The sequence below is a fragment of the Myxine glutinosa genome, chromosome 4 (genome assembly GCF_964187855.1).
Source record: "Myxine glutinosa chromosome 4, kmMyxGlut1.1, whole genome shotgun sequence".
Lineage (NCBI taxonomy): Eukaryota > Metazoa > Chordata > Myxini > Myxiniformes > Myxinidae > Myxine > Myxine glutinosa.
Genome location: NC_136264.1, coordinates 24,879,205 through 24,904,215, shown reverse-complemented (window position 1 = coordinate 24,904,215; position 25,011 = coordinate 24,879,205). Strand labels below are relative to the sequence as shown.

At 48.0% G+C, this 25,011-nt stretch overlaps 1 protein-coding gene across 1 annotated transcript; it reads right to left on the bottom strand.

Annotated features, from left to right (window-relative positions):
* Nucleotides 1-6,037: 6,037 nt before the first annotated feature.
* On the bottom strand, nucleotides 6,038-7,372 carry LOC137425820 (protein FAM200C-like). The gene has a single exon (XM_068114543.2). The coding sequence runs from the start codon at nucleotides 7,370-7,372 to the stop codon at nucleotides 6,038-6,040; it is 1,335 nt and encodes a 444-aa protein (XP_067970644.2).
* Between the last annotated feature and the right edge of the window lie 17,639 nt (nucleotides 7,373-25,011).

The following is a 25,011-nucleotide window of genomic DNA, read 5'->3' as shown; positions in this document are numbered from 1 at the left end:
GCTTGAAGCTGTTGTCCTGTGAGCCGCCTATCACGCAAGCTGTTGACTCTCAGAAACTTGTCTTCTGATTCTGTTGTGGCTTTGGGTCTGCCAGACCTCTTCCTGTCAGAGTTTCCTCCAGTTTCCAAGTGCCTTTTGATGGTGTAGGAAACTGTACTCACTGACACCTTGGTTTTCTTTGCAATTTCTCTAAAGGAAAGACCGACACTTTTAAGGGTTATAATGGTCTGTCTGTCTTCCATTGTTAATTGCCTTTTTCTCGCCATTGTGATAGCAATATACTACTTCCTGCAGTGCAATATTGTCCAAATAATGCTTCAGAGGGTGTAATAACAGTCTGTTCCAATACTGCTTTTATACAGACAGGGGGTTTGTAATCAAGTAATCAGCAGAGGTTGGGACACCTGTAGGAATTCTTTGCATTAACTTTCAAGGCTTAATTTACTTTCATTGCTGCAGAACAGCTGTAAGTTGTTAACCCATTACTTGTTCCCTGAAGAAGGCCTTTTTTTTTTCTTTTACAATATAACTGCAATTTACATTATTTTCCCGTTTTTGCAAACCTAAACTTTTTTTAAAGCCTCGAGCGGTTTACTGCTTACCTTTGTAGCATTTCAGGTTATTCACTGGACTTGAATTGCTTAAATTTCAATAAAAACTGGAAAAATTGAGGTGTTCAAAAACTTTTGAACGGTCTGTATATATCTTCTTCTTCTTCTATTCTATATTATTTTATTTTATTTTTTATTTTATTATATTATATTATATTATATTATTTTTTATCTCTTCTCTCTTCTGTTCTCTTCTCTTCTCTTCTCTTCTCTTCTCTTCTCTTCTCTTCTCTGCTCTTCTCTCTATATTATAAAATAAAGTTTTTGTTTGTTTGTCTGCGCAAGCTAATCTCCTGAACGGTGAAAGATAGGAGGTAACCTCTAATACAAAAAATGTCGGGATGGGCCCCAGGAAGGTTTTAGGCTAGGTGGCGAGACCGGTCGAGGCCCACCTCGGCCGGGCCGGGCCCATTTCGCAATTAAAAGCTGAGCTGAATTACAGTGGTCAATCTTCTACGGCCGCGAGTAAAAGCTGAATTATGGTAGTAAATTCATTCAAAAAGAACCAAAAATGTCGGGACGGGCCCCGGGAAGGTTATAGGCTAGGTGGCGAGGCCGGTCGAGGCCGCTTCGGCCGGGCTGGGCCCATTTCACAATTATAAGCTGAGCTAAATTATAGTAGTCAATCTTCTACGCAACGCCGGGTGCTTTCGGCTAGTATATACATACACAAGCGAAATGTCCGTTTGTTTGTTTGTTTGTGTGTGAACTTACTCCACTGAGCTCCCAAGGTTAATCGCCACAAATCTGTATCGGATAAAATATTGTTGCTGTTTTGGGAAACCACTAAAAATCATGGCAACGACCATACAGATCCCTTAGAATAGTTATTTCATAGCAGACCATTATCTTAGTCCCTTTCCCTTATTTCAGGTTATTATGTCTTTATGCGATGGGGAAAGGAAAGATAGGTCCTCCACCCATAAGGGATATTGTAACAGGCAATGCACCAGGCTCCAAGGCACACCATGGTGTCCAGGTTCAGAAACCCACCAATCAGGGTGAAAGTTACTTTGGGGGAACCTGTGGGGCGGAGTAACGGTCTCCACCAATAGGGAGCCAGGACACCTCCAATATTCCCCCCTCCCTCCACGAGGGTGAACAAAGGGATTTGAACATGTTTTTGCACTCTCTTGGCTCTTGGACATTGTGGACCTGACATGTGCCTGTATTGAGTCTCTCTCTGGCCGCTCTCTCCCGCCCCACTGAACACGTGGCCATTTTTGCTCTTGGCTGGTCTCCCTCTCTCAGGCCTCTACACCTGCATTATTCCACTCTGGGCCTGTCTCTTGTGTACTCACCACGTGTCTGCAAGATTGCTACACTCTGGGCCTGTCTCTCTCTGCCGGGTTCACTCAGCCTCTGCACGTGATTACTCTCCCTGCTCCCTCTCGCTGCGCGTGGACACGACAAAGAGGCCTTGAACTTGCTCATTTTGTACGTGTTCATTCTTCTCAGCTGGCTGCCGGACTCTCTCTTTGTGCACGTGCGCACGACCTTACCTGCCCAAGTCCGTGCTGATAATCGACTTCACTCTGCTGTGCTGGGAGGCATCTGGAGCATTGTAGCCTTTGTGCTATCAGGTTTCCTACGTTTGTTTGTTTGTTCCCCTCCCCTCTCCGTGAAAGTGTGCTGGGCCCATGTGGTGTTTATTTGTAGTAACCGTCATAAGGCATAGAATAAGCTAAGTTTCTACTTCTCGTCCATTTTTCTTTCCTATTGAAATAATCACATTGTAAATATCTGTAATAAATCAAATTGTTAAACGTTTCATTCCTCTCCATCAGTGAAAGTCTTTTCCTTCATTGATCCGCCATTGTTTGTACCCAGAGTAAAGATTGGCCATAACGACAGAAGCATTACCTTGGCGGTTACCAATGGTTTTCGCTCGCCCATCTAAATTGGTGTGCCGCCGGAGGGTACGGTACGTTCCCCGATTGGGACCGTCACGTGGTGCAGGTAAGCTATCGCTTGACGGATCAATCGGCGTTCCTAGTTGCTGATTCGCAACCTGCTAAGCACAAAGTTATTTGTGTGTGGCAGCCACAGGTCCAGTAAGTTCAGGAGGGAACGGAAGTTAACCCCCTCGTAGTAAACCCGAATCCTGGGTCGTAACCATTTGGTGTTCAGGAGTGGGATTCCTATCCGAGCACCGTAACACATTGGTGCCAGGAGTGGGATTCCGCTCCGGCGACCGTAACAATATTTTACGACCCTGCACCTAAATAGGGGTTTAAAACAGTTATTTTCTCACAATTCATAACTTATAGACATCCGAGCTGCTACCTGTCGCCATGATCTCCAAGGGTCGATCCACAAAAACAAATCTTTATAAAAAGCCCAATGTTTATCGGATTTCAACACGGATATTGATATAATTAGTTTGATGGTGAGTTTCCATCATCAAATATGTTATCATATGTGAGAAACGACTCTTAATTAAGACATTACCATGATCGGTAAGTTCGGCAAAGAAGGAGTCACGTGACCTCCAAAATGCGCTAATTATTCAAAAAAAACAAAACGAAAATAGTACAAACACAACCTATACATCGTTTTAAAGGTAATTTTACTGCTCATCTAACTTCACTCTCAAGGGTGAAAAAAAGTTTGAAGAAAAAAGAACCCACATGACGCCAAACCGCCACTTGACAACGGGTGCACCTCCAATGATTACCTCATTCTCACAACAAGGTGAGTTGTTGTTTTGATTCGTTTTGGATCATACTGCTTTGAGCTCCTCAGGTTAATCACACAAAACTTTCTACCTTCAGATTTTTAACCATGATATACCTGAAAATGGGTTTTATACCGTGACGGTGATGAGGAGGTCATTTGGCCCGTTATTGTCGTGTTGCACTCCCGAGTTAATTTATTTACGAACCCGAGGTTTCCCGTTGGTATGTCTTTACTACACCTTCACTCCTTTACACACTTTAGACCCTTTCCACCCCTTAGACCCTTTCCAACCCTTAGACCCCTCTAGACCCTTTACACACCTTTGACCCTTTACACACCTTTGACCCTTTACACCCCTTGGACCCTTTACACTCCTTTAGACCCCCTTAGTAACCATTGACCCTTTACACCCCTTAGACCCTTTACACCCATTAGAACATCTGTACACCCCATAGACCTCTTTAGACCCTTTACACCCCTTAGTAACCATTGACCCTTTACACCCCTTAGTAACCATTGACCCTTTACACCCCCTTAGAAGCCATTGACCCTTTACACTCCTTTAGACACCTTTGACCCTTTACACCCCCTTAGAAACCATTTACCCTTTACACCCCTTAGACCCTTGACACCCATTAGAACATCTTTACACCCCTTAGACCTCTTTAGACCCTTTACACCCCTTAGATGCTTTAAACCCCTTGGACATCTTTAGACCTTTACACCCGTTAGACCCTTTAAATCCCTTAGACCGTTCAAACCCCTTAGACGCCATTCGACCCTTTACACCCCTTAGACCCCTTTAGATCCTTTACTCTCCTTAAACCCCTTTGACCATTTACACCCCTAGACCCCTTTCGACCCCTTACACTCCTTAGACCCTTTACACCCCTTAGATCTTTACACCCTTTACACCCTTTCATACTATTTTCGCCCTTTTGAGACAAAAACACCTTTTGACACTTTTCAGATCTGTTGACTTTTCAACACACTTTGGCCAATTTAAGACCATTTGAACACTTTTGACCCCTTTTGCTCTTTCGTCCTTCGACAACTTTATACCCCATTTGGCCCTTTGAAAATCATTGATGCTTTAAACACTTTAGACCCCTTTATGACCCTAAAAAAACTTTAGACCCATAGATAATTCGAAAAAATTTCCTCCCAAAATCGGTTTTGCCGACCTTTTCCGTGCACTATTCGCGTCGCATCAAAAGTTGCGATGATGAACCTAAACTGATATATCTCAAAGTGAAACTGATGTTGAAACGTGAAACTGAAACTACTGATCTATGGATCATCGAATGGGAGACCAGAATGAAATGATGTGGGAAATTGCTGAAAGCAAAGCTATGGTGAATATATAGAGAGGGGGGAGTTCAGGGCTGAAGAAACAATATGGAGAGGGATAGGTGCCTGGAGGTGGTCAGTTGGCATGGAAAGAACTTTGGTGATCTTCCATCAGGCTGTAGGCCCAAAACGTGCCGAAACCCGTTTCTCAGCTGAGCTTTCATAATATTACCTTCACTCCCGAGCAGTACTTCGGAGGTACAACAAGCATGGATTGGAAATCTTAGCTGATAGAATGGAACAAGGTTGTCAAAGTTACCAGCTGCACCCATGGGGACATTTTCTCACTGAATATTTACACTGAATTCCCATTTCTATCAATACACACTCCAAAGGAAATTGCTCATTTCAGGTGAGACATTTATGCGCCCCCCCCCCCCCCGCCGTCATTGACGGGTATCTTTGCTAGTATATATATATATACTAGCTTGGCTCGGCCCGCTATGCTCACCTCACCACGCGGCGTTACAGAGGAACGGGCTTGTTTTAGCTGAGGATAATGACTGTACCTGAATTGGTTTGTTGTCATGATTTACACTAATCATAATACAAACAATTATTTTGCACAAACTTATTTGTAGTGTTTGTGATATTACATTTTTATAAGCAATTTAGGTTGAAGATTTAAGTTGGGAAAATATATAGAAATTCAAAAAAGAACCCCTCAAAACATACATACGGGAAGGGTAGGTGCAGACTGGAAGTTTGGGATGATTACACCTCACCACCACGTACTTAAAAACACCTCACCACTACGTAATGCAAAACACCTCACCACCACGAAATTAAAAACACCTCACCACCACGTAATTCAAAACACCTCACCACCACGTAATTCAAAACACCTCACCACCACAAAATTAAAAACACCTCACCACCACATAATTCAAAACACCTCACCACCACGTTTTTCAAAACATCTCACCACCACGTAATTCAAAACACCTCTGCACCATGTAATTCAAAACACCTCACCACCATGTAATTTAAAACACCCCACAGCCACGTGATTCAAAACACCTCACAGTCACGATATTAAAAACACTTCACCACCACGAAAACAAAAGTTTGAGGGAGTAGTTCAGTTACAACACAGCCACTGCCCAGATATACAGATTGATGACTGTACCTGAGTTGCTGTTTTGTCATGGTTTACACCAGTGTTTCCCTAACTTTATCCCCCCACGAACCCCCTGTGGATGTCAGAGGTGTCCACGAACCCCCAACTTTACGAGACACGATCTGAGTTATTATTATACTATAATACGCATAACAGTGCTTCGTAAAAGATCAAGTTCATAGTGTAATATTGTAATGAAAAAAAACAAGAGATGAACAAATATTTATTCGGAAACTTCAAGATCAGATCACGAATTGTATCACGCATCGATCACCCATCACACACGATGAGACGGATGCTCCTGTTTTTCCTCCAAGAGGCATTTGATCCTCGGAGCTGTCTTGGAGAGGGCCATCCTCATGTCGGGGCCGACGTCAAGGCATGCCCGCAGCTTTGTTTTCATGACGACCAACGCGGAGAACCCAGCTTCGCAGAGGTAGGTCGTGACGAAAGGCAGTGTCATTCGGAGCGCTTTCGCCGCTAGATTGGGGAAGGCCTCGTAGTTGCTTGCCCAAAACTCAGAGGGACTGGCGACGTTGGAGAACTGCATCTTCAGGCGGCCAGAGGCCTTCAGCTCGATCAGATCATCCTTGAGCTCGTTGTCGTCGTCGATGTCATCAATTAGAATCGTGAAAGGATCCTGTATCCACGGATCGACCGACAGATTCGGAAAGTATCCATCAAAACTGTCAGACAGAGACTTCAGATGACCCTTGATGTCGACGACAAGCGTGGAGCAGAAATCATTCTGAGCGTTGTCATCCACGAGGATTTGAGCGAGCTCCGGGAAGTTGACGAATGATCGCTTCTCCACGCGGTTGCTCCAAAGCCGCAGCTTTTCTCGAAGCGAGTTGATCCGTTCCGCTGCTTCAACGATCGTGAGGCTGCTCCCTTGAAGTGATATGTTGAGAGCGTTAAGGTGCCCGAAAATGTCGCTGATGTACGCAAGCCTCGCGACGAAGACAGGGTCGCCGAAGTAGTCTGCCAAGTCGTTGCCTTTCTCACGCAGGAAAATTTCAATCTCCTGACGCAGCTGGAGGACGCGGTTCAGAATTTGGCCCCGGGGTAGCCAACGCACCTCGGTGTAGTACAGAAGATGAGTGTATGCAGCACCGATGTCTTCACAGAAGACCTGGAATAGGTGGTGGTTGAGAGCCCGAGCGCGGATGAAGTTTACTGCTGTGACAACGATAGCCATTACATCACCGAGCTCCTTGGGGAGCGTCTTGGTCCCAAGGGCGTGGCGATGGAGCACACAGTGTGTCACGATGACGTCGGGGCACTTGTCTTTCACCAGCGCAACGAACCCGGATCGCTTTCCCATCATCGCCGGGGCCCCATCCGTACACAACGATCCGAGCTTCGTCCACTCGATGCCGTTTTCTTCCATGAAATGGTTCACGATATTCATAATGTCCACCGATTTGGTTGTTGTTTTGAGAGGAGAACAGAACAGGAACTCTTCCTTCACAGCAAATCCCGCCAAGTAGCGTGCAAAAACCAGCAATTGACTGCAGCTCGCTACGTCGGTGGATTCGTCGAGTTGCAAGCTGAAACGGCAGCGTGATTCCCGGAGTTCTTGTGTGACCTGATCCACAATATCCTTTGACATGTCTTCAATTCTGCGCTTGATGGTGTTGTTGCACAGGGGAACACTCTTGAGTTCTTGGCCTCCTCGGGTCCACAAACCAAGTTCGCCATCACCACGGCGCAGGGCTTTACAAGCGTTTCGCCAATCGTATGAGCCTTTTTGTCTTTTGCAATGAGGAGCGCTACTTCGTAGGAGGCTTCGTCGACGGTTGGAACCCGTGCCGAGTCAAGCTACCCTTCGCCATGAAGCGAGCTTTCTTGCTTCGGAACACGTCTTCAGAGTCGTTCTGATGAGTCGGATGGGTGCTGGTGAGGTGGGCTTTTAGCTTCGATGGCTTCATCGACGCCTCCACCAGCACTTTGTAACACAGAACGCATTGCGGACGTTCAGTCCCATCCTTCTCCACAAACTTCATGAACCCCCACTTGATGTACGAATCATCGTATTTGCGCTTTTTAGACAACATGGATTGCGGTCTGAATCTGTGAAAAAGTATATATATATATATGATGTTGATATAAATTATATGATATATCAGATTTTATTTCAACAAAAAGTACTCTAGTTTTGACTTTCAGAAACGTCTCACGAACCCCCTGGGATGGACTCACACACCCCCTGGGGATTCATGCACCCCAGTTAGGGAACCCCTGGTTTACACCAATCATAATACAAACAATTATATTGCACAAACGCATTTGTAATATATGTGATATTACATTTTATAAACAATTGAAGTTGAAGATTTAAGTTGAGGAAAAAAAAAATTAAAAGAAAAATTTCAAAAAAATATTTACATTATTTTTTTTCAAACATTTTCAAACAAAATACCCTTAGGACATACACACGGGAGAGATAGGTGCATACCAGAAGTTCGGTACGATTTCACAAGAGTTTGAGGGAGTCGTTCAGTAACAATATATGATAGACACTGCACAGATATATATATTGTTACGGATCTCGGTTTCGGCACTCCCCTTACCGAGGGGGGTTTAATCCCCTCGTCTTTTAAGCTGGCCGTCCGAGTCCTGGAACTATCTCGCTCCTTTGCGGGATGAGATTGGCCAGGGTGATTGGTCAAGGATTTCCCAAATACCTTCACCAATCTCTCTGCAAAGCAGGGAAATGAGTCCCTGCTCGAACCGCGGATTTGATGGTAGTTGCCGAGCGGTTTAGCAATCCACGATCCGAGCCGTTAGCAAATAGACTAACCCAATTATGAGCGTTTGGCCAAAATCGCGCCACAGGTATTCAATTAGGGAAAAGACTAAAGCGACCGGATGAGAGGAAAACACAAAGAATAAGAAGGAACAGGTGCAATTTATTAATTATATACAAAACCAAAACCAAAGAAGAAACGAAAGGTAAGACTGTACAGGAAGAGGAAGAAGCAGATTCACAGGGCAACCTTAAAACAGTCTTATATTATAACCCCGGACAAAACAAACAGACTCACATGAACAGGGAATGGCAGGAAGGAATGGCTGGAAGGAGGAGAAGGGTCCCGGCAGATGGTAGGCATCGAGGTCCGGCTCCAGCTTCACTCGAGTCCAGCTCCGGGTGTTGACTCGCACCGCGGCAGCGGCGAGCGCGTACTGTTGGCACGACGTCGGACCTTATACGTGGCGGGGGGGGGGGGGGGGGGGGGGGGGGGGAGGGGGTAGTCCTTTGCACGGCCGTATGCGCAGTTCATTACAATCGATGATGCAATCTCGCCCAACCTCCGCGCAGTCCGTGCCCTCTCTCTCCTCTCTCCTCTTGGGCTTCTTTCAACAACCGCACTTCTCTCCCTTCTCCGTAAAGGCGCTGCGCTTGCACTTATATAGCCCGCGTAGAAATCAAGCTGCGCTTCATCGAGCCACGCCTATCAATGAGCTCACATCAGCCCTGGTTGGCTCGCCGAAAGGGCCACGCCTCGGTCTCGGCGCTCCGCCCCCTTCTTCTCCGGCTTGACCGCGTGCGTAATGGCGTTTGAATGCAGCGAACGCTGCTGGCAAGCAAAGTAACACAATTTGGAGAGAGAGAGAGAGCAAAATGGACTGAATGGGGCCTATTTATTTAATTAATGCAACGCAGATTCAACTATTGGGAACAGATTCTTAACTGAAACACATAATAATGAAATAACTACAGAGAGGTCCTATGGTTCTCTACGTGTTGTACATGGACTAACTAGGGTGCGATCTTTAATAAAGCCAATTAATGGGGATATTTACAGGGGATCATTTATAAGGGAACATTTACTAAAATTTACAAAGTGAAGGTTCTAAAAACTGTAACAATTTATATATATATATATGTATATATATATATATATATATATATATATATATATATATATATATATATATATATATATATATATATATATATATGTATATATATATGTATATGTATATGTATATATATATGTATATATATATATATATATATATATATATATATATATATATATATATATATGTCAGATTATGTCGGACTCCGACATATATATATATATATATATATATATATATATATATATATATATATATGTCGGATTGAGACTCAAAGGACTTGAGACTGAGATGGAACAACTGGTATATTTTATTGGACTCGCCAAATACACAGACTGCGGAGAGCAGACGTCGAACAAATGGTCACAGATGATCAACTCTCCAACAAAAGCTCTGAAATAATTCGATTTAAACTTGTTATATATAGGGAATACTAGGGTGTGGCTTTAGCTCACAAAGATACAGAGAAAGAATGGGCTCACTGGTCCCCACCATCAGTCCCATCCTGTTGTTCAGTTAGTTAAAGGAAGTTCATCCAAGGCCACTCATGGGTTAGCTCAGATAAGGAGATGGTCAGCAATATGTGGCAACATGTTTACAACTTTCTGTATAGAGACTTGGGTTGGGGAAGTACAAAGGGAGTGGACACTCGTAAATGTGTCAACCTACAGGATATTGGCAAGGTCTTGTGGGAGGCTGAAAGATAGCAGCTGCAACCAAGGCCACAAAAGGGGAACAAGGGATTATGCCAATACAGGGCAAGAGCTCACAAGCACAGGACTCCTTATTAGGGTATAACACATCCTCAATGCACAAGAAAGGACTATGAGTATTTAAAAGAATACAGCAATCAGTCAAAACAAAACATGTAATTGGTTATGCTTGGTGATTGGTAGAGCAGCAAGAATTAACAAAGGGGGAGGGGAATAACAGCTCCCCACATACCGCCCTTTTGGATCTAAGATACAACGTTTTCTACAAGCCAATCAAAGGCCTTTATTGTCAAACAAAGTAGGAAAGAAGCAACTAAAGGTTCATTCAGCATATCACGTGACGGCAGCCCAGTGAGCATGTCACGCGCCTCCATGCACCACACATCGCACTCAGCGGGATGATTCGCGTATGTATGTGAGTATGTAACATGGGTCCGTAGAAATAGGAAGATCAAATAGCATGTCAAATCCAAAAGCAGTAATATAAGCTATGTAAAGGGTTCACTGAGCACACCACGCGAATGCAGCCCAGTGAGCATGTCCCGTGCCCAAAGCACCTCACATCGCACTCAGCAGGATGATCCGCGGGTATGTGGGTGTATGTGGGTGTACGGTGTGAGTCGGGTGTATGTGGGTGTATGATGTGAGTCCGTAGAGGCATGAAGATCGAATAGCGTGTCAAATCCACAACGAAGACTTCTGGTTCGGCCGGGGTCCACACCCAGGAGGATCTCCGGACCCACCCTTGGTCCACAGAGGTGCGGCCGGGACTCCCCCCCGACTGGAGCTCACCCAAGCATCCCAGGCGCAATCCTTGTAGATCTTCGGCGCTCAATCGATATTCATGTTCATTAGGCCTCGTATATGCTGGTGGTCTGGGGAAAACACAACGGCATCAGTATCAGGTGGCTTAAACCTATGGCCAAAAAATAAAGCATAACGGTCCAAAGGAGGGAGAGAAACTTCCTTTGGGTCAAAGTCGAAGTCGTCCGAGGCGATGCTGCTTCCACCGTCGTTATCCATGGACGAATCTTCAAAGCAATCAGATTCGGAACTCAGAGTATCTCCAATGTTGAGTTCCTCGCCACCCAGGCCCGGGTTTGCAGTTGGGTCCAAATCCAGAGTTGGGTCAGTGACGTTTGAACCACTGTGAGCTTGTGAGACATAAAGGTGACCTCGTGAAACATAAAGAGGCAAAGCCTGCATTGAGACATAAACATCAGTCGGGGACCCTTGCAAGTGGCCCACATCATCATCGGAATCATCATCAGTAACATTATTCTCAGGTGGCTTAGGCCTGCGGCATAGGCGGCCAGCAACAGTCATAGCCTTACACATCGAGAAAAAACGAGAGGCCTCCCTTAGGTATTTGTGGGCGTCTGCATGCGACATGTTGGGGTCCAGAGTAATCGGCGTCCTGGCAGCCTGAAATGCTCTGAGGTCCGCAACTGTGTAATCAAAATCATTATCAGTAACATCAACAACGGAAGAACAATCTTCGGAAGCGGAGATCTCATCGTCACGGCCCAGTGACTCGTTCGGGTCATCGATCCAGGATCCGCCGTCTGCAGTGTCATCTGGATCCATGGTCAGCTTGTCAGTCATCACCATGGCCTTTTCTGGTGTCGTCTTCAGTGTCCATCCTGTGGTAAACTTTCTCACACACGCAAGGACTAAAGCCTTGATTAGTACACTACAAACCACAATTCCAAGGACTATTGCCAAGGCGGTCAATATCCACTTTACTATCGTACCTGTCCATCCTTTAAACCAGTCAGTAAGCCACTGGTGGGAGGCCTCCCGATCCATTCAATCCTTTGTTAATATATGTGCACTTTCTCTTAACCTTATAATAGCAGCACTGACCCCCTGTGGAGGATCAGGAATATACATACAACATTTACCTTTAATTATCCCACATACCCCTCCTCGTTCTGCCAGTAACATATCTAAAGCAACCCTATTTTGCATAACCATTGTACGCAGGTGGACAACCGTGTCCAACATTTCGTCATGTGCTGTAGCGGTGTCGTTGGCCACCCTTTCTAAGATTAACGCAATTTTGTCAATGCGGTAACTATTCATGACCGTTCCTGCCCATGGGAAGAAGAAACTAACGGCTTTCTCCCAATCAGCGCCGTGCAAGGTGGTGGTGTCATCGTCATGCCAATAGGTGCTCCTTTGTGTCCTTATGAGTGCCGTGGTATTATTCAAGTGTTGTCGCAGTTCCATCTCTGGAAAAACTGATCCTAGATAGCAAATCCCTCCCCAATTATCAGGTAAGTACGGATAGGCTTTATTTCCGCATACAAACATGGTCCCGTGCGGTGCCACTAAATGGGTGGACATGCAAGTGAGAAGGCCTGGAATGGTGTTTGTCCCGTTTTCCCCTCTCCACGCCAACTAGAGGTGTGTGAGGTTATGTAGCGGCGAACTTGTAACATTCATTAGCAGCCTGTGTTTCCCTTTCCTAGGGTCCGCGGGGAGGGTATTCCTACACACGGATTTGCCCACCATTACTTGGCCCTTTCCCTCTAAGCAGAGGGCCCCCTGCGCCGGCTTTACCCAAACCGGCGCAGGACGTTCCTCAAAGTGTCGGGACTGGATGGGGGGGGGGGGGGGGGGGTAGTACTGAATAACTCGTTTGCACGCGGTTCCATCAGAACCTTGGCTTATCAGGGTTGTACTAATGCATTTGGTGTCTAGTGGCTGCGAGCACAAATCATTGAGTGATAGGGGTAACACTACCATTGGTATTCCAGCTGTGCTGGTGCGGGGAAGGTGCATACACATCCAACACCGTGTCCTATTCTCTGCTGTGGCCATGTGCCGTGCGACCTTCCAGTATGTGTTCTCCTCTGGCTCCTTCCTTATTTCCTGGGCAGGAGGGGGTTTAATGACATATGCGGCGCAACTAGGCCGGAATTGGTGTTTGGTTTCTCCCTTCTTTTTGTTCTTTTTAATCAGCGTGCGGGGTGGCCATATTCCGCATTCAAGTATTATTGTGGTGTCTGGGCCAACGAGTGCATGCGTCAGTAGGAGGGTAGTATTGTCGATGCCCGTGCCCCATTGATATCCTGCGGCGGTCTGACTATTCACGACCCCAGTAAATTTTCCGTCTTCCACCTTTCTAATTTTAGATAGGACTATGTGTGGTGTTGTCATGCGTGCCTGTGGTGTCCCATTGTGTACCACCATGGCTTCCATCCATCTTGCAGATAACCACTTGAAATTCGTCTCCAACTCACAGCAATGTACTACTATCCCCTGCCCCCGGGGAGCCGTTATGTATTTGACGGGGTAAAGTTTAAATAACGTGTAGTTGTCAGGTCCTGGGTATTTGGGGAGATCCTCTCTCAGTGGGTTAAAGTTCAAAAGCCTATCCTTGGCAGGGTTTGTTAGGCAGCTACCCAGAATTCCCATCATCATGACCATCATCGCCGCACTTAGGAGACTATAGTGCCCTAAAAGGTGCATTGTCTTAGGCAGTGTGGGGTGCGGTGTCTTGTGTGGCCTGTGGTGCGGGAATGGACAACTTACAATGGGTGGCGTGAATCCACGAAGGTTTACCCTCGCAGAAGACTGCCGTCGGTGTGACCAGTAGCACCTGGAATGGTCCCTTCCACCGTGGCTCCAAAGCAGCCTTGCGGGTGAAGTGTTTTACGAGCACCCAGTCACCGGCGTGGAAGTCGTGGATGGCGTGGCCTATTGGTTCAGGCAGCGCCTCTCGTACTCGAGCATGGATGCTGCGCACCACATTGGACAAGCCTATGCAAAATCTCAAAAGCATGTCATCCATCACCGGCAAAGCAAGGGTGGACATGTCCGTCGGAGCTGAGACGGGCAAGCTCATAGGTCGTCCCATCAGTATTTCGTGAGGGGAAAGACCCGTAGTGCTCGTTTAGGGGTGGAACGGATGCTCATCAATGCAATCGGGAGAGCTTCCGGCCACTTCAAACCTGTGTCTCCGCAAAGTTTCGCTAGTTTATTCTTCAAAGTCTTATTTGTTCGTTCCACAAGTCCCGATGATTGTGGGTGGTAAACGCAATGGAAGGACTGTTTCATGCCCAACGCCTTCAGGATGCCCTTGACCACCTTCCCCGTGAAATGGCCCCCCTGGTCCGAAGAAATTATCTGGGGAAGCCCAAACCTACACATGAAATCCCGCACGAGGCGCTTCACTACTGTCGGGGCATCGGACTTGACACATGGGTAAGCCTCAACCCATTTGGTGAAGGTGTCTACGATCACCAACACGTAGTGAAATGACATACTTGGTTCCATTTCCGTGAAATCGAACTCGATATTTGCGAATGGCCCGATTGGCGGGGGACGACCCCCGTCATGTGCGTGTCTTGGCGGCGCTCCTCTATTGTGTTGTTGGCAGACCACACACGATCGGCACACTTCGGCTACAATCCGTGATAAACCCGGTGCCGCCCAAGTATAGTTTATCTGTCCCATCACCCCCCTCTGGCACACATGGCCGTTTTGATGTGCCATGCGTGCCAGCCATGGCAGCAAGGCCTGGGGCGCTATAGGTTTCCCGTCAAGGGTCCACATCTCCCCTGTCCCGGGGCGTGTCGCCCCTTGTTTTATCCACTCCTCGTGTTCGGCTGTTGTCGCAGCGTTTTGCAAATTTATGATATCATCCTTAGTTGGTGTGGCGGGTGGCCCCATAGTCGGTATGTCAGCAATCTGTGCGGGTGTCCCTTTTGCCCGTGTTACCATCGGCATGTTGCGTCCTACCTGTTGGTTGGCGGCCTTCCCTGCCGCCTCGTCCGCCCTTGCGTTGCCTCGAGCGACGTCGGTGTCCGCCCTTTCATGGCCGCGACATTTTATCACCGCAATAGCGCGGGGAAGCAAAATGCTGTGGAGGAGCCCTTCCACTAGTGCGCCATTCTTTATCACTGAACCTGCAGATGTGAGGAAACCTCACATCTTCCAAATTGCTGCTTTGTCGTGGACTACTCCGTGAGCGTAGGCCGAATCTGTATAAATGTTGATGGCAAGGCCTTCCGCCAAGCTGCACGCTCTGGTCAAGGCGCACAGCTCCGCCTGCTGTGCGGAAAATGTAGGTGGAAGACGCCCGCTTTCTACCGTCTCGCTATCTGAGCACACAGCGTACCCAGATAACAGAAAACCGTCCCATGCGCGCCTAGCTGATCCATCGACATAATATGTACAATCGGGGTAGTCTAGGGGATTGTCCTTTAAATCCGATCGCACCGTGGAGACTAGCTGCACAACGTCGGCGCACACATGGGGTTCGCCCTCCTCAGGGGTGGGCATCAGTGAGGCTGGGTTGAGTGTCATGCAACGTTCGATCGTGATGTTGGCTGCAGTGATCAGTGCGGATTCGTATTGCATTAATCTAGTGTTAGACAAATGCTGTGTGCTTTGCTGTAGCAACAGCGAAGTGACGCAATGCAGCACCCGTAGCGTTACTGGGTGTCCCATGACAATGTCCGCTGTTCTTTCTACTGCGTACCTGGCCGCTGCTACGGCTTGCAGGCACACCGGAAACCCTTGTTCGACCGGGTCTAACTTTTTACTAAAGTAGGCCACCGGCCGCTCCTTGTCCCCATGGGTCTGTGTCAAGACGGACTGGGTGAAACCTCCCACTGCATGAGTGTAAAGGGTAAATGGTTTCGCATAATCTGGGAGTCCTAATGACGGTGCCGTGACCAACGCCTTCTTTAGACCCTCAAAACATCGCTTCAACTCATCCGTCCATTCCAAGTCTTCCGGGGCATTTGATTTGGTAGCCTCATACAGAGGTTTAGCTAACAGCGCAAAATCAAGTATCCAAGTGCGGCAGTATCCCGTCATACCTTGGAAGCGCAGCATTTGCCGTTGCGTCCGTGGGCGAGGCATCTCCATGATAGCGGTCACCCGTCCAGCATCCAGTTCTCGTTTCCCATGCGAAATGGCGTGTCCCAAGTAAGTTACAACCTTCCGCACAAATTGAAGTTTTGGTCTGCCTACTTTGTGGCCTTTGGCCGCCAAGGCCTTTAATAGGGCCATAGAATCCTTTTCGCACGCCTCCTTAGAAGGGGAACAAATCAACAAGTCGTCAATGTACTGCAACAACACTGACCCTCCCTTCAATTCCACATCCGCCAGGTCGCGGTGCAGCGCCCGGGAAAACAGAGTGGGGCTATCTGAAAACCCCTGGGGTAACGCTGTCCAGGTATACTGTCGCCCCCTATGGGTGAAAGCGAACAAATACTGTGATTCGAGCGCAATAGGCACAGAGAAAAATGCAGAACAAAGGTCGATAACCGTGAAATATGTCGCGACCGGTGGAATTGACATCATAAGAGCCTCCGCGTTTGGCACTAACGGATGTATGCCTTGTATCACCTTGTTCACTTCCCTTAGATCCTGTACAAACCTCCATTTATCTTTCATTGGCTTTTTTACTGGCAGGATTGGTGTGTTACATGGGCTGTTAGTTTCCACAATTATTTTCTGCTCCACCAGGGATTGGATTACTGGTGCTATACCCACGTCGGCCTTGGGTCGTAATTTATATTGTTTCACGTTTGGCAAACGCATTCCCGGCTGCACTGATATCACCAGAGGTTCGGCGTCTCGCATCCGTCCGACTTCGTCGTCCCATCGAGACCACAATTCGGCCGGCACCTCCGCTAGGAGGTCGTCTGACTCACCCGGGTCCGTTAGAACCGCTCGCATGACATAGTTGCCCTTAGGGGGCAACTCTGCCTCTTTGAACACCCCATCCCTCTGTTGTTTCCTAACGTCAATCACGTACCCTTCACCGTTATTGAGCTGTCTCACAGTCCAGTGGCCCCTTTTAAACCAATAACCATGTACGGGAACTTCCTGTAATCGCCCCACCATCCAACCTACACTTTCCGGCGGCCACCCTTTGGCAGTGGTGAGGGTGACATGGGCGGCCGCTCCTGCGGGGTATTGGGTCAACGCACGCTGACCCGCGGATAGGACTACCTCGATACCTATCCCCTCACGGCCAATCCATATCCGTGATAAATGTAGCGGCATGCGCTTACCCAGCTCTTCCTTAACCTTCTCTCGGTAATCCTCATCCTCGCCCTTTGCATCGTAATACGCCGTGCAGTGGGGTGGATTATCCTTTACGTGTTTTATCGAAATTTGGTGCAGTTGTAGCCATTCTCGCACAACTGGACTGTCCGAACACACATTAGCTATGACATGTGTCCACGTAGCCAGAGCCCCTTCGTCCAAGCGCCACCAAGCGCCGTCCAAGCGTCCCATGGGGCCGGGACGAGACAATGCCATCATCAACAAGTCGCGTTTAGATTCCGTGACGTTTACAAAAACTCCCTGCTCTGTACATGAAATTTGACAACCCAAACGGCAAAGTAAATCCCGTCCCAACAAATTCGTCGGTGCGGTAGTGGTCATTAAGAAAGCATGTTTGGCCTCTAGCGGGCCGCATGTTACTCGCACTTCCTCCGAAATAGGAAGCGCTTGGGGTAAGCCCGAAACGCCCATTATTTGAACATTCCTGTTCGTGGGGCGCAAGGATGGCAGTTGCCCCTCGTTAATTGTACTGCGAGTCGCGCCCGTATCGACAAGGAAATCTAATTGTCGTCCGTCCACGTCCAGAGTCAAGGTCGGCTCCTCTGCCGGCGTCATGGTCAAGAGAGGACACTCCTTAGGCGACCCGCTAGCGTCCCGTCAATATGCCGCGTGATGGCCCTGGGGCGGAAACCCCTTACGAGCATTTGGGCAATCGCGTCTCCAGTGTCCCAATTGCTTGCAATGGAAGCACGGTTCCTGCGGAAACGGCGGTGCGGAGGGCACAGGTCGTCCCTCTGTGGCACCCCTTCCACCTAGCCGTCGGTCTGGCGGCCCCCACCGTGACTGGTTTACTTGTTGCCATTGTGGCAGGCCGTGAGGCGGGGCCCAGGTTCCCCTAGTTCCATTCTGTGCCCAATGATTGGGGGGTGGTCCCTGGTTTTGGTAAGGGGGTCTTGGTGGGTACCAATCCTGGGGAGGGGGCCTTTGGACAGTCCAAATTTGAGGGTTTTGAGGAGGAGGGGGAGGAGGTGGGGGCTGTGTCCATTGTGTAGGAATTTGCTGTCTAGCCTTATCCATGTCGAATTGGCCATTATCGTCGACATATCCATCACACCCATCTTCCCCATGACTAATCATCTCCCCATTTGGAGGATTACCTCTATAGTTGGGTGTACCCCCACAGCATTCGCGTCCGCTATGAGGAGCCATCTTCCAATTGGATGGATAGTTAGCACGTACGTGGCTCTGACTCCGATCTCCCCTTTTATTTTGATTAAGTTGAGCCTGTTTTTCCTGGACATACATTTGCAATATTTCCTCCTTAATGTTCTTCCTTTCCTCCAAGGAGGAACCCGGGCATTGTTCCAACCTGTCGCATAAATCATTGGTGGTCATTCCCTTCCAGCCGAAAAGGACGGACTGTACCTGTCTCTTTAATGTTGGCCGGAGCCCCTCTATTAAATATTGGTTTACCAATGGTTGGGGTAGTTCTGTCAGCAGCATCGGGCCCAGTCCTCCCCAGTGCGCGATGGCCCTTTCCAACCTTTCCCGGTAATCTCCAATTGATTCTCCTGCCTTTTGTTTTATGGCTCCGATCTTTCCCCAATCCGGACCTCCTGCTGGCAACAGCGCCTGCTCAATAGACTCTAGCAACCGGACCTTTAGATCATCCCATTGCCCTTGTGTTATCTGGGGGTTTGCACCCACCGCCCTTGGGTCTGCCATCGGCCACTGTGCTCTTTGCTTAGCCTTATCCCATACCTTGGGTGGGAGCACAGAAGTTCCCATATGGGTTATATCTCGAAAGTCACAATCGCCATGCTCGCATGTGATCCAATTTGCTATGGTCGGTGCTATCTGTCGTGGGTCCTCGATGAGCAAATGTTGAATCCTTTCCCGCATCACCGTTAAGGCGGATTCCTTCCATGGTACCCTTTCTCGAACCCCATGACCTGCTGCATCAACTCCGATAACTTGCAGGGGGCACAGTTTCCCCCCCTCTGTTAATTCTGGGCATTCCTTCAATGGGGGGTATAGACTACACATTCCGGTGGTTCGGGGGCTCTCGTTCCCATTACAGCCGACCAGCGAGGGGTATAACCCGTCCTGTCCCATTGGTGGCGGGAACCCTGCGATGTCGGTCCCGTCATCTATCCCGTTAGCCCCAAGCTGTACAAACAGCTTTCCCGAGCCCAGATGGTTCTGGGGGGTAACGACCTTTGTGCCGTGGGGTGACGGCCCCTTGGGTAGCTGGGGTGCGATGGTGGCGGGGTTGCAGGGAAGGGGTGGCGGGAGCGCGGAAAGGAAAGGTGGCGCCTGAAACCCCGGGGCAGGGCTCAGGTCTAGGGCGGGGGCAGGTAGGTTGGTAGCTACCTCCCCTACCACGGGGTCTGGATCTTCCACGAGCGGCATCAGCCGCGCGTTGGCTTGCCTATCTATTTCTTTAATCGCTTTATCTTCTAATTTGTTCGCCTGCTTCCTCAGGCCCTTTAGTTTTGATACTTCACCTGCCAGGCTGGCCTGTCTCGACCTTGCCTGTCGCTTCAAAGCCTCTTCCTTCCACCAACTAAAGACTTTCCAATAGTCGGGCGGAAAATGTTTCTTTTCCTGTTCTAACTTATCTAATGCCCCATACAGCGCGTCCAATTTCTCCAGCGCAAAAGACCCTTCTTCGGGCCACGGTTCGCCCAGGTCCTTAGTCAGCGCAGCCCATCCCTTCGATGGTCTCGCAGTGGCATAGCCATGCCTTTTGTACATAAAAAATGCTGGGGTATTCCTGAGAGGCTCCCCCGTCCTCACAGGTTCATTACCCATCCTTAGAGGATTTAATTTATCGACGTTGCCTTATCCCCGAGAGGTTCGACCGCCTACACGAGTTTCGGCCGTCTAGTCACAACTTTCCTTTCCTGTGCTAACTGTACCTTACGTTCCGGACGTCCCACGCCCTTATAACACTTCTATCCTTACTTACGAAACCAGTCTATTCCCTATCCTCGTGCGCCCTCTTGAGGCACCTTACTCCCATCCCGTAACGTTACCCAATGCATCCATAAAACAGTCAGTTGCTCCAGGATCCAAACGGTCCGTTTCTTAAATTAGGTTCTTGGATCAGACTCAAAGCAGGGGACGGAACAGACGGCACCCTAGCAAGAGAGTGGGTTACAATTTGGACTGACCCCCAGGCTATAAAAGGAAAAACAAAAGAAAACCACAGCTCACCTGACCCGGATCAATTGCCAGCTGGTCTCACCACTCACTTGCCTGGGACCGCGTCCCGGACTGCACGGACTGATCCCACCGCTGCCACCAATTGTCGGATTGAGACTCAAAGGACTTGAGACTGAGATGGAACAACTGGTATATTTTATTGGACTCGCCAAATACACAGACTGCGGAGAGCAGACGTTGAACAGATGGTCACAGATGATCAACTCTCCAACAAAAGCTCTGAAATAATTCGATTTAAACTTGTTATATATCGGGAATACTAGGGTGTGGCTTTAGCTCACAAAGATACAGAGAAAGAATGGGCTCACTGGTCCCCACCATCAGTCCCATCCTGTTGTTCAGTTAGTTAAAGGAAGTTCATCCAAGGCCACTCATGGGTTAGCTCAGATAAGGAGATGGTCAGCAATATGTGGCAACATGTTTACAACTTTCTGTATAGAGACTTGGGTTGGGGAAGTACAAAGGGAGTGGACACTCGTAAATGTGTCAACCTACAGGATATTGGCAAGGTCTTGTGGGAGGCTGAAAGATAGCAGCTGCAACCAAGGCCACAAAAGGGGAACAAGGGATTATGCCAATACAGGGCAAGAGCTCACAAGCACAGGACTCCTTATTAGGGTATAACACATCCTCAATGCACAAGAAAGGACTATGAGTATTTAAAAGAATACAGCAATCAGTCAAAACAAAACATATAATTGGTTATGCTTGGTAATTGGTAGAGCAGCAAGAATTAACAAAGGGGGAGGGGAATAACAGCTCCCCACATATATATATATATATATATATATATATATATATATATATACGTATATATATATATATATATATATATATATATATATATATATATATATATATATATATATATATATATATATATATATATATATATATATATATATATATATATATATATATATATATATATATATATATATTGTTGCGGATATGGGATTTGGCCTCCATCCATATCCGCTTGTAAATATTCCCCTATTTCCCCAATACTCCCCAACTATCCCCAATCCCCCATTCCCTAGTCCCATTGTCTGTAAACAACACTCTGTAGAACCGACCTTCCCCTTTTTCCCCCATTAAATGTCGTGCCCAGGTTCACCGCATCTCACGTAGACAACTATAGGACATCTTGCTAGTTATTCTTAGTCTATGTCAGTTAAGGACTCGTTTCCAGTAATTCTGACTCTTCGTTGCACCAGAATGTGATTGTATGGCACCAGTAGTGAGTTTAGGACCTCCCAATACCTCCCCACAACCTCATCTCCGCATCCTCCCATCATCTCATGGAACTACAACAACAACTACAACAACAGAGGGGGGCGGCGCGGCGCGGGGAGTGTGCGTCCTCACTCCGGCTTGGTTAGCCGCCATTGCCCATGTGTTCCGACGGGGTTACCACGAAGGGGCTGACTGTCAGCTCCTCGTCAAGGGCGGAGCCCGGTAACCCCCCGCACCCAATAAGAAGCGGCGGGCCGATTCCATCTGGGGCGGAGCTAACGAGCCGAGGGTGTGTCACTCCCCGCTGGATATACGCAGCCACTTACCGGAGGTGACGTCAGATGCGCCCCCAGCTTGGAAAGAGAAGTCGCTACCTCCGAGCGCTGAGAGACCTCCCTGCATCTTTTGGACCGCGCTTTATCCTGTCCCTGAGCCAAGGTGCACCTTGTGCTATCCATCGACTACCTGCCCTTCCTTGCCATCAATCCCTGTGTGAGTCAGCCTTGTCCTGTTTATCTGTGGTCTGTCGGGGCTACTATAAGACCGTGATTAAGTGCCTACCTTTCTGTGCTGTACCTCTTGTCAGTGTAATCTAAACGTTCTGCATACAAATATTATAACCTCCTCCGGAGGTCTTGAGAACTGTACCCCTGGTGTCGTGTCATCTAACCCAGCCGTTGTGTCCTTTCCTTCATTGATCTAGCGTAGCGCGACTCGGCCAACGTTCGAGTATAATCAGGTAAACTGTGCAGACGCGGTCATACCAAACCGCTCGGTAAACTAACATCCAAAACCGCGTCTGTAACAATATATATATTGTTGCGGATATGGGATTTGGCCTCCATCCATATCCGCTTGTAAATATTCCCCTATTTCCCCAATACTCCCCAACTATCCCCAATCCCCCATTCCCTAGTCCCATTGTCTGTAAACAACACTCTGTAGCCCCGACCTTCCCCTTTTTCCCCCATTAAATGTCGTGCCCAGGTCCACCGCATCTCACGTAGACAACTTTCGGACATCTTGCTAGTTATTCTTAGTCTATGTCAGTTAAGGACTCGTTTCCATTAATTCTGACTCTTCGTTGCACCAGAATGTGATTGTATGGCACCATTAGTAAGTTTAGGACCTCCCAATACCTCCCCGCATCTCTTCCTCATACAACCACAACAACAACTACAACAACAGCGGCGGCGGCGCGGGGAGTGTGCGTCCTCACTCCGGCTTGGTTAGCCGCCATTGAACATGTGCTCCGACGGGGTTACCACGCAGGGGCTCACTGTCAGCTCCTCGTCAAGGGCGGAGCCCGGTAACCCCCCGCACCCAATAAGAAGCGGCGGACCGATTCCATCTGGGGCGGAGCTAACGAGCCGAGGGCGTGTCACTCCCCGCGGGACATGCGCAGGAAGACGGAGGTGACGTCAGATGCGCCTCAGCTACGAAGAAGAAAGGACGCCACCTCCTAGCGCTGAGAAATACCTCCCGGCATCTCGGGACCGGACCGGGTCGATTCTGCCCCTGAGCCAAGGTGCACCTTGAGCCATCGAATGCCTGCCCTTCCTTGCCATCAATCCCTGTGTAAGTCAGTCTTGTCCCGTTTGTCTGTTGTCTGTCGGGGATAAGATAAGACCGTGTCTAAGTGCCCATCTTGCTGTGCTTTACCTCTTGCCGTGTAATCTAACCGTTCTGCATAACCAATATTATATCCTCCTCCGGAGGTCTTGAGAACTGTACCCCTGGTGTCGTGTCATTTAACCCAGCCGTTGTGGCCTTTCCTTCATTGATTTAGCATAGCGCGACTTAGTCAACGTTCGAGTGTAATCGGGTAAACTGTGCGAACACGGCGGCCATTCCGCTCGGCCCATCATAACATCCTAATAAGTCGTGTCCGTAACAATATATATATATATATATATATATATATGCCGAGAATAGAACCATGTTCCACACCTTGAGTTCAAGAGATAACAAGATTTAATGATGAACCAATATCACAGCGCTGTGGAGGGTGTAAGAGTCATACCATTCACAATTGAACAGCATGGCCACATACACTCCTGAGTTCCTTACAGAAAGAACTTCCTTATATACTCGCAGAGTGTGATAAAAATCTCCGCTAATTTTGGCAAGTTTCAGCAGTATAATACACAATGGGGGAAACGTTGACCAGTACCCCCACCCTTGTCCTATCTTATTTGGCATGAGCCAAGGGAAAGATGCAGGAGAAAGAGCACAGTGACATTCTCAAAACTTATCTTCCATGTTGGCTTTTGGTCAAGGACAGACAGACGCGTTTTCACGAGGGGGTCTAACAGAGCAAGCGGTTTCACTATCTTTCTGCATTTTTTGGCACAGTTGGACAATAAAACATAGTTCAAAACAAGAGGGAACATAGTAAGCTTAATCCTTTTCACAAAGCAACCATTATTAAATGCAAACCACAATTACATAAGGCACAATAAAAGGCATGATCTCGACATTCCCCCATTTGGTCTCTACGAGACTACGTATCACAGAGACCAGGCCACATCGGCTTTATTTGCAAAGCAAAAGAGAATAGTGTTATATGTGGCCACATCGGGCTTTATTGAGTGTTGTATGTGTGTCCTCCAAGGGCATGCCACGCACATAAAGTACCCCGCATGCACGCTTGAAAGGTGTGTCATGTTGTGCGTGTTTGGAACATGAAGGCTCAGAACATGAAAGTCCATTAACGTTTCGGATCCACAACGAAGGCGTCTGGTCCAGATGAGGTTCTGCCCCGCCAGGGGGCCACCACCTCCCCTGCGGAACTTGCTCCCCCCACCCTTTGCAGATGCGGTCCTTGCAGATCTTCGAAGTTAATCAACGATCATGCCCATGAGATCTCTCACGTGCTGCTGTTCTGGGGAATACATAATGTTGTCAGTATCTTGTGTCTCATGTTCCTGGTCAGGGTACAGAGCGTTAAAATCCGAATCACTTGAAGCAAAGAGATCCGAAACATTTGAAGCAAAGAGAGGGACTTCCTTTATGTCAAAGTCTCCCATGGACGCCTGGTCGGCTTGCGGGTCTAGGATATCCATGTCGGGTCCCTCGACTGCCAGACCCAGCGTCGCAATCAGATCCATAGTTGGGTCGGAAGGGGGTGTACAGCTGTGAGCTTGTAATACATAAGAGGCGTTAGCCAGTACAC